This window comes from Rhopalosiphum padi, chromosome 1, assembly GCF_020882245.1.
Source record: "Rhopalosiphum padi isolate XX-2018 chromosome 1, ASM2088224v1, whole genome shotgun sequence".
Classification (NCBI taxonomy): Eukaryota; Metazoa; Arthropoda; class Insecta; order Hemiptera; family Aphididae; genus Rhopalosiphum; species Rhopalosiphum padi.
In genome coordinates, this window is record NC_083597.1 from 84,040,471 (window position 1) to 84,053,253 (window position 12,783).

A 12,783-nucleotide genomic window follows, 5' to 3' on the forward strand; every position below is an offset into this window, starting at 1 on the left:
AAACATGTACGCTGAGTAATGTGTTTACTATATCAACACAATTTCTCTTTTCGTTATATTTCCGATATGCATTCCACAAGGGTGGAGTAGATGGGCGTGATCTCCCCCATCCGCGGATACTCTTTTCCTGCCGATCGCCTGTACATGCAGATGAAAACCGGAAATCGGCCTTTTAGTAACGACTATTTTTGATTGGTCGGCGTTTGTTAATCATCGCGGTGCGCATATCCGACAATATAGCAAACGCCGCACGTCACCCGGAATATTGCGGATGCCGTATTCCACGCGCGTTTCCCAGTAATATGTATTGGCTCTGGAACGCCAGACTAGAAGGGACCGTTTTCATTTACGTGTGCTCCGTTACAACCATGGAACAGCCCTAAGATAAGTCAACTGGAACATATTTTGTCCTAGGCCCCGCGCTTACATCATAACTATACATGTTAGTCAAATTAAAAAAAATTTATATCATAGAGTTAAAGTAGCATTTGTTGATGAGAGAAATAGTATTTATTGTATTTTGTACAAACGCATCATAGCTTACTGCATAGGTAATAAAATTTATAAATATCGTTAAAGTCAATAATAGTTACAATAAAACTAATCGATGCTAAAAGTGACTTATCGGCTACCGCATCAGAATGCTAACGCTCAATATATGCTAGCAATCAGTCAGTGGATTATTTTATTTTATTTTTGTTAATTATACATTCAATTTTAAAATAATACGACCCGATAATAATTGATCATTTAATTTTTGACTTTTATAGTTTTATTTGACATTTAGACATCGCCATCAAAAGAAGTTTTCTGTTGTCTGTTGTCTATTTGTCTTATTAGGAAAATCTTACTACTCGTATTTTAAAATTGTACCGTTTATTTATAAAGGAATAAAAATATGAATAATACTTTAATTTATTATAGTATTGTTATTAAATTGTTTGTATTTCAAATTGCGTGTTTTCTATACACAATTTACATTACAATAATAATCATTATTAATTATTATATTATTAAGGTTTTTCACATCCTTCGATATTTTTTATCAAAATTAGCCGCCAAGGTATCGACTTATAACATTTGATTATTTCCAGTAGTTCAATTATTTATCTACGATCTACTATGTCTATTACTATTTAATTTTAATGTAGGCGGACAGGCGGTTAGTATGCACGTTGGCGATTGCATACGGGTAAAAAGTACAGATGTACAGTGACAGATGTTTATATTATTATAGATAATATCATTAACAAGACAGAACGATCGTAGACCGTCGCGATCGCGTAGGCGAGATGCCGAGAATCGGGATCAGTATTATGTATTTGCGTTTATTACATACGCTATCGTCGCCTATTTCATTATTCTGCCGCGTGCCCGCGTATTAGGTTTTTTTTTAAATTTTTATTTTAAAGTGAGTTATGAAAGTGTTGGGTATGACAGTTATGAGCATTTTAAAATGTACAAAAATTCAAAATTTATATTAAATATATCTGGAAGGTATAATATATTATATAATAAAAATATAGGAAAATATAATGAAATATAGGTACCTGGTACTCATTTTAAAAAAAGATATGGAAAATGATTTTTTCCAGGGCCCCGAAAAAACTAGGGCTGGCCCTGGTTCCAACCGAAAAAAAACGAAAAATGTTTGTACTGTTATACGAACGTACTACATCAAATTTTCACTAAAATACTAATTTATAATAATAATTAATAATATTTGGTTACACGAAAGAAAAATAAATCTTTATTATTTAAAAACTAATAATTCGATATTTCATTAACTTACAGAACCAAAAATAGGTTTAAAACTTTCTCCATAATGTAGTGAAAAAAATCAGATAATCGGATGAGTAGTTTCAGAGAACATGAGTGACAAAGATTCCCATTTTCACATTTATATATATTATAGATTCCCAAAAATGTTGAGAACAAAAAAAAGAATGCATAGTGCACTTAAAAACTAAACTCATAAATAAATGAGTTATTACACGTCGTTGGCGAGTATATTTTGTACAAAACTTTGGATAATAAAACCTAAGAAAAATAGTTTTACAGGACAAACGTTTGTAAAACTGGGTCATGTATACTCTTACAAAGTATATACACATATATATCTATAAATACTAAAATATGATAAAAGCAACTAAGAACCAACCTTCTTTATTAATAACTAATAAGGGACAGTATTTTTTTTAATACATATATTATAATATAGTACATAGATAATCAAAATTACTCATTATTTAATTTTTCGAATCAATTTTTCTTAGGATTCAGTTGAATTATATAAAACTTCATTTTTTAGATACATATTGCATTTAAACTATTTTGAATGAACAACATAACAACAAGCGAAATAACAAATAAAACCACACAAACACCACTAAAAAATATTATATAACAGTTCTTAAATGTATAATATAGATGTTAGTTCTTTTAATTTAATTATCAATTTGCATAATAATTGATAATTATGCAGATCAATTGTTTACTTATACAGCCAAGGTGTTTAAATTTTGTATTTTTTTTTTTTTATAGTTTTTTTATAATACCTACCTAGTTTTTTTTTTTTTGTTTAAAATAAATTGTTTAAGGTTTTTCAATATTGCAACAAATAATTAATGTCCTTTTAAATTTTAATTTAAGTTGATTTATGCATTCGTATATACCCGAATACAACTTGTAAATAATACCTACGTCCTACATATTATATTACATTTTAATCAATTGTGGGTAAACAATGAAAACATTACATTCGAGGTGGGTAGGTACTATACTAACATATTTATGTATTGATTTAATTTTAGTAGTTGCACAATTTTTAAATTTTGATTGCCCCGCGTAAATAAATGAAACATTTTTAGTTGTATGTTTATTATTGTTTATACTTAATTATTAATTACATTTAATCCACTTATACATTTAGAAGTTAATCTATTTTAAATTCCTTCATTAGCCCAGCACTTTTATTCTCTATAGCATTCTAAAATTTGTAAAATTCGAGTCTAGGATGACTATACGTCCCGTTTAAAATGGATAATTCCTTATTTGATCATCATATTCTGTTGTCCCAACCAACTTCAAACAGGACGCTTTTTGTTCCGTTTTTAGAAGATGATCTCATTTTATATTAATTCCTTTACCTCCATATAATTATATTATGTGTGTAAAATGTGAAAATATTTTTATCAACAATTTTTAGAAATTTGCAAAATATTATCTACCGATACCAGGAACTAATGCAATTATATAGAGAGAATATTTTCTATCAAATATGTGTGTATGTAAATTAGACATTTTTATAAAGGTCGATAACGATCCGATTCAATTTACATTTTGGTCACGTAATCGTGTAATTGATCGTTTACGTTTACTAATGGACATCGTCAAATATGCTCGGAATCCTAATCTACAAACAAGTGTATTGTTTACAATCCCTCGAAAGGTTAATAATGGAATCTCAAAAGCATTAGGACTAATTATACATCTTCATCTCTTCTTATGGATATTATTATATTATGTACCTAATCACCTAGGTATATATATATATATATACTTATATGAACATTACATTATAAAATCGATTAATTGTATTGTGTAACACCAATACTTTACATATATTTCATTTTATTCTAACACATTTTATGATCTAAAGTATAAATCACACAGTTCTATCAAAGATGCTGTGACAAGAACATTCGGTAATTTTCCCATAATCATTTTCCACACTCTCGAATAAAATGTTTTACGATGATATGGTCGAATATATTATATCAAGAGCTAATAAATGTTTAACAATATTAACAAGGACCACAAAGATTTTGACCCCTCTTTATGCAAGGTGTTATCATAATACCACTGAATTAAAATATTTGATTTTTAAATCAAAATTATTCAGTCGTATATTGCTCGATCGACGATCACTGACTGACAAAAAATAAATAAAAGGTGTTATTTAAAGGAATCAATATCTAAAAATATATTAATATATATTAATTAATAGGTACATGTATATTTATTTATATTATTTTTTTAATTTTCAAAAAAATAATAATGGGCCTCACTGAACATCTTCATGTGGAAAACCCTAAGGCCTAAGACATTACATATATCCCCTAATTTTTTTAAACTTGTGCAAATAGATATAGATGTTATTTTTAGTAACTAGCTCAACAATTTACGATTAGAGTTTCTGGATTATAATATATACAAAATTATAACATGGCGACTGTTACAAAACACTAAAACAGGTTTAATAATTAAATAATTATTCTTCTATAGGAGTTATACATAAATTTTTTTTCTTATTATTGATATCGAAAGAATTATGTAAGCTACATTACAGAAAAAATGCTTAACTCGCCATCCTAGTCTCAAAGAATCTATTTATATAATTTCTTTATTAAATTTGTGTAGGTAGTAGTTTATGAGCTTAATCGTTTGTAAAAAACTCATTTATTCTTTGTATATATAATATATAAAAATTTAAGTTGAGCAGTAGCCAGTAGTGAAGCTGTGTTATCCAGTAGTAAAATAGTAATCTACCACTCAAAAAAAAATTATTTCAAACCTCTGCCGTGCCCTGTTTGTTTTCTTAGTAATTTTAATTTATCCACATTTTAATTTATAATATTATGCGTATGTTAATATAATATAATATATTATTGTGATATAATGATATAAATGTTGTTGACATGTGTGTTTTCGTGTGGTCAACTCATGCACTTCTTTGATCCACAAACTATGTATAAATATATATTTATATATTTTAATATTGTAGATTCCAAAATACATACATGATAGCAAAACAAAAAAAAATACAAACCCCTTTATTTCAATTGTTTTATTTTTATACCATTTTAAATTTTTCATAACAAAAGAATAACTAACGCAGACATATAAAACAAAGTAATTTAATAATGGATAATAACTGGAAAATGTTTCATCATTTAAAAACCTTATAATTTTCTAATTTTAATTTTAGGTATACATTACTTTAAAATACTTACATAATACAAGCATATTAGTATTTTATTAGGTACATATCATTTACAATTTCTTTATAAGGCGTGATAAAAGTGACTTACGATTATGTATTTTCTATCTGTTATAGCAGACAATTTGTTCCAATCTTAGTCTTTGTGCGTAGTTTTTGTTAGAAAATTTTGTCTAGTTGCTAGTGTATGGGAGATTAGAAATAGATTCACGAGCTTTAAAGCGAAGAACTTAAAGTATAATTGAAAAATTTGCAAAATGGTATTATGTATAAAAAAAAAATTGATGTCGTCTAATGATTCTATTATTTTATAATAATATTATAAAGATTGATAATTATAACGGAGAATTTGTTAGCCTTCATTTAAACTTAAACTTAAAATATTTCCCTAAAAAAATCCTGGGAAAAATACATTTTTGTACTTACCTAACGGCCGGTTACTGAATGTAAGAATTTCGTCCTTTATTCGCTTTTAACACCCAAAAATATTTTTCTCAATCTGAACTATCAATTACACTAGAAAATGGTATACAATGAATGTTAATTATTAATAGATAGATCTTTTTTTTTCATTCTGGTAGATATTAATTAAAAAAATAGTATTGTCATCCGGTAAAATAAATTGTAAATTTGTAAGTGCTATACCTATAATATACTCGTATAAATGCTTACACGTCGATCGCTAAAAAACAAAATATAATACGTCCACTTTTTGAAAAATAGGTTTTATATGTCCAATCAATAAAACAAGATGCTCATCTTTATGATTTTGCCAAATATTAAGAATCCAAAATTAATAAAAAAAGTTATTTTTACATAATAATATTTGGCATTTTACGAACTAATCATATTTTTGAATGTACAAAAATTATAAGTCCAAAAAAAATGTGACATACAATTTTTTTAAATAGATATATTAACATTGGTGCTTATTTAAACCGAACAAATGCAACATGTCCGGACATACACAATGACATGGTGAGCGTCGAGCGATGTTTGTCTAATGCAATTGCTTAGCTCTAGAAATGTATGTTGTGCTTAAAAATTAAAATTTGTATGAATGAATGTATAGTTAATTAATATAGTATTTTTTTTATATTAAATCGTTGATGGCCTATATCCTATAATGAAAGTTCTAGATTAGTAGATTACTATACAGTTTTATATTATATATTATGTTGTAGGGGATATAGTGGGTGAGTCATTGTTTAAATACTTTGCTTAGGGTTTGAAATATGTTCGCCACGCCACTGAACATACACTATTTGACAATACTGATAAATTCAATTTTAGACCGTAACAAGATATAATAACAATTTCGATTTGTAACAAGTCCATTCTAATTCCATTAAAAAATTACTTTAAAAAAAAATAGAAAGTTTTTGTCGAGTTTAGCTAGCAAATTCATATTATACAGTCAATTAAACACCATTTTATCAAATTTAGTATTTTTTAGTACATATCATATTTGGCCTTTTAGCCATCGACATTACACATAGTTACAATAAATACCTAGGACAAACACTTTTTTATTCAAATGTACAACAAAAGGCAATATCTGTATGTTTTTTTTTATGCAATTCCCCATAGATTGAAAAACTTCTCGATCGATTTCGTCGAAAGTTTCGGAAATTCTTCTTAGAGATACCAGGAAAGTTAAGAGATTAGTTTGAACCGCGTCCAAAAAGATATCAAGAGCTAGCCTTTTAATATCTATGCCTATATCCAATCCGCCAAAGACGGATTATCCATTTGCCCATCTCGGTCGAATAAGTTCACAAAGCGAACTACACTGATGCCGATCTGTCCGTGAACTGAGGGTATACCTACTACCTACGCTAAAACCAAGGCACACGGCATCAGTGCCGTATTTTATTTCAGTCTATTTTTTCCCGGGCAAAGTCGGGTTATACGACTATAATAGCGGAGGGGGGCGGATCTGAAGCTTGTTTAAGGGGAAGGGACGAATAGGAATATTTATGTATATCTGTATTCTGTGTGACTACTATATACCTATATCAAAAATATCTGTAGTATAAAATAAAGGCTCAAGAGGAGAGGCGATCGCCACGTTCCTCCCCCGATAAATCCGTCTCTGGAACTATAGATATTCTATACTGTCATAAGGTCAAAATATGTCGATGAGTATAAAGAGGATGTTTTTTATACAATTATCATGTTTTATAATTTATAGCGACATCTAGCGACAAAAGTGAGAAATCATGAACAATAGTATAGTAATCCATGGTTATAATATATTGTGATCAAGAGCTAACCATGGTCATGATCTTATTTGTTATCGGTGTTATCACACTAAAATTACAATCACTTATCACTAAATTAGTAAATTATGATTATAATAATATAATATGAACTAAAAAATATTATATTCTGTATTTCTGTTCTCTGTACTTAATTCTCATCATTGATTGTAAACATTTACAATTTACTTTATAATATTTTAATGTTTATCATTGAATTTATACAAATTGGTATACCTAGTTAACAACATTTAACCGAAAAATTATTCCTACTACATTTTATTAAGACATTAATACTTGGTAAGGACTAAAAATACTAATTGAGTATTGATATAATTTCACTTATGTTTGAAATGTTGTCGATTATACAGAATTTTTAAGAAATTTGGACTGATGTCTTCTGATAGTAAAAGTGGAATTCCCTCCAATGAAGAAATCATAGAAGAACTCACTAAAGACTTGGAGAGTTCAGCCATTAAAACTGATATTTCTGGCGATGATGTATCTCATCATAGTGAATCAGATTCAGAGTTTGATAATAATGTAAATGAAGAAAATGAAATTAAAGATGAAGATTACATCGATGACACGCTATTACAAGCAAGAGATGATAAATTACCAGAAGATAAAAAACGGGTTAGTATTAGTATTTACATTATACTACTATTTAATATAATATTATTATAAATCTTTAGTATGTGCATAAAATAACTGTGTACTATTAAACTTGTATACAGTAATTTCATGATTTAATTAATATTCAAAAGAAATGCATGATTTTACTATTTTAGGAATTATTGCAAGAAGCTCTTAGTCTAAAAAATGAAGGTAACATCAAATTTAAGAATCAAGAACACGAAGAAGCTTCTAAAATATACACTGATGCATTGCGTACTTGCCCATTAATTTTTCCAAATTACAGAGCTATATTTTTTGCAAATCGAGCTGCAGCCAAATCTAACATTGTATGTTCAAACATATTCCTATGTTGGTACTCACACCTTTAATATATGATGTTATTTATATTATCTACAGAATATAGAAAGTGCTATACAAGATTGTACTCGTGCTATTGAGTTAGATCCTGATTATTTAAAAGCATATATTAGACGTTCTAAATTGTTTGAACGCAATGACAAGCTCGATGAAGCATTAGATGATCTAAAAAAAGTCCTTGATATTGATCGAAATTATACTGAAGTGGCATACAATGCTAGAGTAAGTACTAATTATTCATTATTAATATTTTAATTATTTTTTTTTTAATATATATTTTAGGTATTACAAGAAAAAATAAATGAGCGTAATGAAAAACTCAAAACTGAAATGATGGCTAAACTTAAAGATTTGGGCAATATGGTACTAAAGCCATTTGGTTTATCTACCCAAAACTTCCAAGTTAACCAAGATCCAAATACTGGTGGATACTCAATTAATTTTAAACAATAATTCAATTAAATATTTTGTTACAACTTATCAACTCTCTTTAGTTTGTACATACAAATCTAATTATAAGTTTATTATAAATAAAAACTATTTGGTGATATAAACATATTTATTTGATCAACTTTTTATTGTTTAAAAATAAGGTTTTTTTTATAATAAAAATAAAAAGTTAAGTAAATGCAAAATTAGGTATGTTAAGTCAAACAAAACCACACAACAACAAAAAAAAACTAATACTAACATAACAATAGTTTTCTTCCATAGAACATAAGAATGCAAGATTCAAAGTATTTAAATGAAAAACCATTGAAAGATTGACATTTAGTTTGTATGACATCAATTGTAATAGTAGTTATATTACACTCAACAAATATTTTTAGCCAATTTTCACATGAAGAATTCTTCCGTCGAAACGGATAATGTGAGTCATGTTCTGGCCACTATTGGTTGATCTAGCATAGTTATTTCAATCTATTAATAAAGAGTTAAGGTAAAGTACATTTTTTTAATAATACAAGATATGACATAAATTATAAATTATAAAAAACTAAACTTTTAGAACATCCAATAAATTGTCTACTATCCTTTATGTAATAAGTTTCAAAAATGTGTATATCAAACTATTCGGTTATTTCAGAGGCTCCCTTTCAGGAGGCACTCCTATTTTTTTCTACATCCTTTTAATATGCCATAAAATTTACAAACGTGCTAATGGCCCAATGCATAAAAGTTATATAAAGTTATATAGTATAAAAACCATAATCCATATAACGTTTCAATTTTTTTAATTTGTTAAAATATTAAAAATATAACCCTTCAACACAAGAAATAGTGAACTGAAAATGGGAAAAACATGGCTACTAATATTTGGCACCTTTATAAATAAAACTCAATTGGCACCACTAAATCGTTTGTATAAATTATAAATATATATTATGCAAAAGAGAAAAATTATACTACCATCTACATTCTGGTTTCAATAATTTATGAATCAAATAAAATTTAAAAAAATAATTATGTCACTGTTAAACAAAGATTGAATGATAAAATATCATAAACTATATTTTCAGTGAGTCCAATAGAGTAAATATTAATAATTAATTAATAGTTGCATAATAATATGTAGCTTAAGTAATAATAAAAAACACATTTTAAAGGATACAATTCTTAACCCTCGTTCAGCAGGATTGGTAAGCAGCAAACCTCTTGGTAAATAGACCATTTCATTCTGTTCCACAATAAATTTTCCAACTTTGCGTAAACACTAAAAATTTGTTTAAACAATCATTTAATAATAATTTTGAAATATTTACGTATAAAATGAATTATTATTTATTTACTTTTTCATAATGTGTATCTGCACACAAAAACATTGTATACACGGTGAAACACGCAAAACAGCCTTCACAGTAAGTTTTACATGATGCTTTTTCAGCTTCAGCAAAATATGTATTCAATTGATTGATTGTATATTCAAAAACCGATCGCTCAATCTATAACCAAGCAATATTCACACAGTAAATACCTAGTTTAATAAAAATCAAGCATTCAAAAAAATTCTTACCTTGTTTTCAAGTCCTTGTGGAAAACTTGTCATAAATTTTACAGTTGTGCCATCCGAATAGTCTCGTTGAACAAATACTTTAGCATATTGAGGCCCTTGTGTTTGACTGGCTGTATTTCCTTGAGATGACCTGATAGTTGGTGGGGACATAGTGTATACAATTTATATATTATGACTACTAAGTTAATGCTTCTAGTCTACTAGACAAATATTAAATGTTTATGAACTTTTAACTATTCACTGACTACTGAAAAGTGCTTTAAAAGTGAAAATACTAAACAGTATTGTGGCAAGTAATGCACTTGACTATGTACCTTAATGTAACGAGACAATAAAATATAATGCAATTTATGTTAGGTCTTTCCAAACTAAAAATACATTTAAGATTTAAAAAATAAATAGATAGAAAGTATATTGATCTTCTTAAAGATAAATTAGATGTCTGGAATTTAGATCAATTACTATAGTTTACAGTACCTATGCCCTATATTCAAGTTATTACTATCTATATTTTGTAAAAAGTACACACTAACAATAACGATAAGTGATAACAAATAAAAAACAAACAGTCAGTGATTACATGAGTATATAGGCTATATAGCTGATTCAAATAATAAAATATGATACGCGACCAAAGACGAATGAACTCAGCTGAAACATGAAAAATCAAAATACCTTTTTCAATAAAATAAATTACAAAATGTATCTTAAATTGAACACACACAATCGATTTTCCATGCAGTAATCCAGAAAGGCAGCAACAACATCTCACTCATAAGTAGAATGTTTAGGAACTTCAAAAATTAAATCAATATGGTGAGTGATCAGTGACATTAAAATATAGCGTTATTAAGAATATTTATCACAGATTTTTAATTTGCAGTTAATAAACGCATGTGATCCGATTTTCAATGCAAATATACAGTTGGATGGCAGTTGTATATCTCGAGAAGACTATTCCGTAGAGAATCTTATTTCACCAGATGTAGGATTGCGGAAAAAAGGATTTTTATGTGAGACTTTCATCCGGCCACCTGTGAGTTTAACATTTAGTTTTCCGTTCGCGTTTGACATTAAATATGTGGTGATCGGCACAAGGGTGGGCGGTCAAAAGTCCTCAGGATTTCAGATATGGGCAGGACGCAGTAACAATACACAAAAGATCTGTTCTATGATAACTAATAATGAGATGATAGTATTTCATGACAATAGTACGGATTTATCTACCTTTGGGAACAATTATGACAAATGCTGTTTTAATATATCAGCTAGTAGAAATATCAGATCAGCTGAGAAGTTATCTGTGCGTATTTTCAAAACAGAAAATTCTATACCGGCAATAGGTAAGTTAGAAATTTGGGGAAAGGTTTCATGTAGTGTACCAAAAGAACTTCGTCAATCAATAACTCGTAATTGGGAAGAGAGTAAAATACCAAAACAAATACAAAAACAAGTTAACAACACACAACTGATTACAGATAAAGTTTCTGACACTTTCATTATATGTGATGACTTTTTAGATTCAATTACTTATGAAGTAATGACATGTCCTATGGTTCTACCTTGTGGAAAATATGTTGACAGATCAACTGTAGAAAAATGCATTGAACATGATACCGTTTATGGACGTACACCTTGTGACCCTTTTACTGGAATACCATTTACAGATAAACTAAGACCTATGCCTGTACCAGAATTGAAAGGACGAATTGATTCATTTTTAATAAAACATGCAGATGATGACAATGTGAAATGTATACCACGTGCAGTGGGTAAGCGTAGTTTTAGTTTTTACACAGAACGTCAGACTAAAAAAGCCAAAGTACAATGTAGTACATGTAATGAAAACTGTAATTTGTATTATTTACCTTGTAAACATCTGCAATGTAGAAATTGCTTAAGGACTGAGAAAATCAAATGCAATGTTTGTCACAGTAACTTTAATCGGAGTCAAATCGAAAAATATCATGAGAACGATTAGTATAAAAAAGATTTTATAACAACATTGATTACAATTATGTATTTCTGTTCATTCCTTCAAAGAAATTTACTACATATGTCATATTTATATTTAATCAATTATAAAAACGATATTAGTGATTGTAATGGCCACAAGTGAAAGGCAACATTTAATCTGTTAGTTAAAGTTTGCTATTTCTTTAAAGTACCACCTACATTGATTATAAATTAATTTTTTTTTGTACATTATGTATTTTTTTTTTTTATATAAATTGTATAGTACTTCAAAATAAATGTGATTTATGTACAAAAATACCTTTATCAGTATTAATTTAAACTAAAAATCTTTTTGTTTAATATTGTTATAAAAAAGTTAGACTATTATTTATATTTTTTTTTCAATTCTCATACACCATAAATTTATACTTGCTATAAACAAAAGCTTGTGTTGAAGGTAAAGAGTTACTATTTACATTGTATATTTTTACATGTACAATTTAATTAAATGTTAAAATGAATTGCGTATTAAATATTTTTATTATAAATACAGT

At 27.7% G+C, this 12,783-nt stretch overlaps 3 protein-coding genes across 3 annotated transcripts; 2 read left to right on the forward strand and 1 right to left on the reverse strand.

Annotated features, from left to right (window-relative positions):
- The first annotated feature begins 7,366 nt into the window (after nucleotides 1-7,366).
- On the forward strand, nucleotides 7,367-8,817 carry LOC132932018 (tetratricopeptide repeat protein 1). The gene is made up of 5 exons (XM_060998182.1): nucleotides 7,367-7,563; nucleotides 7,635-7,899; nucleotides 8,055-8,228; nucleotides 8,299-8,481; nucleotides 8,542-8,817. Exons 2-5 carry the CDS (start codon nucleotides 7,657-7,659, stop codon nucleotides 8,710-8,712), a joined length of 771 nt encoding a protein of 256 aa, XP_060854165.1. The 5' UTR covers nucleotides 7,367-7,563; nucleotides 7,635-7,656; the 3' UTR covers nucleotides 8,713-8,817.
- On the reverse strand, nucleotides 8,800-10,745 carry LOC132932019 (golgin subfamily A member 7). The gene is made up of 4 exons (XM_060998183.1): nucleotides 10,274-10,745; nucleotides 10,050-10,202; nucleotides 9,872-9,973; nucleotides 8,800-9,180 (listed from the first exon to the last, which is right to left on the reverse strand). Exons 1-4 carry the CDS (start codon nucleotides 10,421-10,423, stop codon nucleotides 9,136-9,138), a joined length of 450 nt encoding a protein of 149 aa, XP_060854166.1. The 5' UTR covers nucleotides 10,424-10,745; the 3' UTR covers nucleotides 8,800-9,135.
- Nucleotides 10,746-10,884: 139 nt separating this feature from the next.
- Nucleotides 10,885-12,750, forward strand: LOC132932017 (RING finger protein 37). Its single transcript, XM_060998181.1, has 2 exons — nucleotides 10,885-11,089; nucleotides 11,157-12,750. Exons 1-2 carry the CDS (start codon nucleotides 11,087-11,089, stop codon nucleotides 12,252-12,254), a joined length of 1,101 nt encoding a protein of 366 aa, XP_060854164.1. The 5' UTR covers nucleotides 10,885-11,086; the 3' UTR covers nucleotides 12,255-12,750.
- The last annotated feature ends 33 nt before the right edge of the window (nucleotides 12,751-12,783 follow it).

Excerpts from the sequence above, each read along its gene's own strand:
- LOC132932019 (XM_060998183.1), bottom strand. The coding sequence starts at position 10,423 with ATGTCCCCACCAACTATCAGGTCATCTCAAGGAAATACAGCCAGTCAA. Across the intron at positions 10,203-10,273 it reads CACAAGGACTTGAAAACAAG|ATTGAGCGATCGGTTTTTGA; the intron begins GTAAGAATTTTT and ends GCTTGGTTATAG. Across the intron at positions 9,974-10,049 it reads CAGATACACATTATGAAAAA|TGTTTACGCAAAGTTGGAAA; the intron begins GTAAATAAATAA and ends ACAAATTTTTAG.
- LOC132932018 (XM_060998182.1), top strand. The coding sequence starts at position 7,657 with ATGTCTTCTGATAGTAAAAGTGGAATTCCCTCCAATGAAGAAATCATA. Across the intron at positions 7,900-8,054 it reads TACCAGAAGATAAAAAACGG|GAATTATTGCAAGAAGCTCT; the intron begins GTTAGTATTAGT and ends TTACTATTTTAG. Across the intron at positions 8,229-8,298 it reads CTGCAGCCAAATCTAACATT|AATATAGAAAGTGCTATACA; the intron begins GTATGTTCAAAC and ends TATTATCTACAG.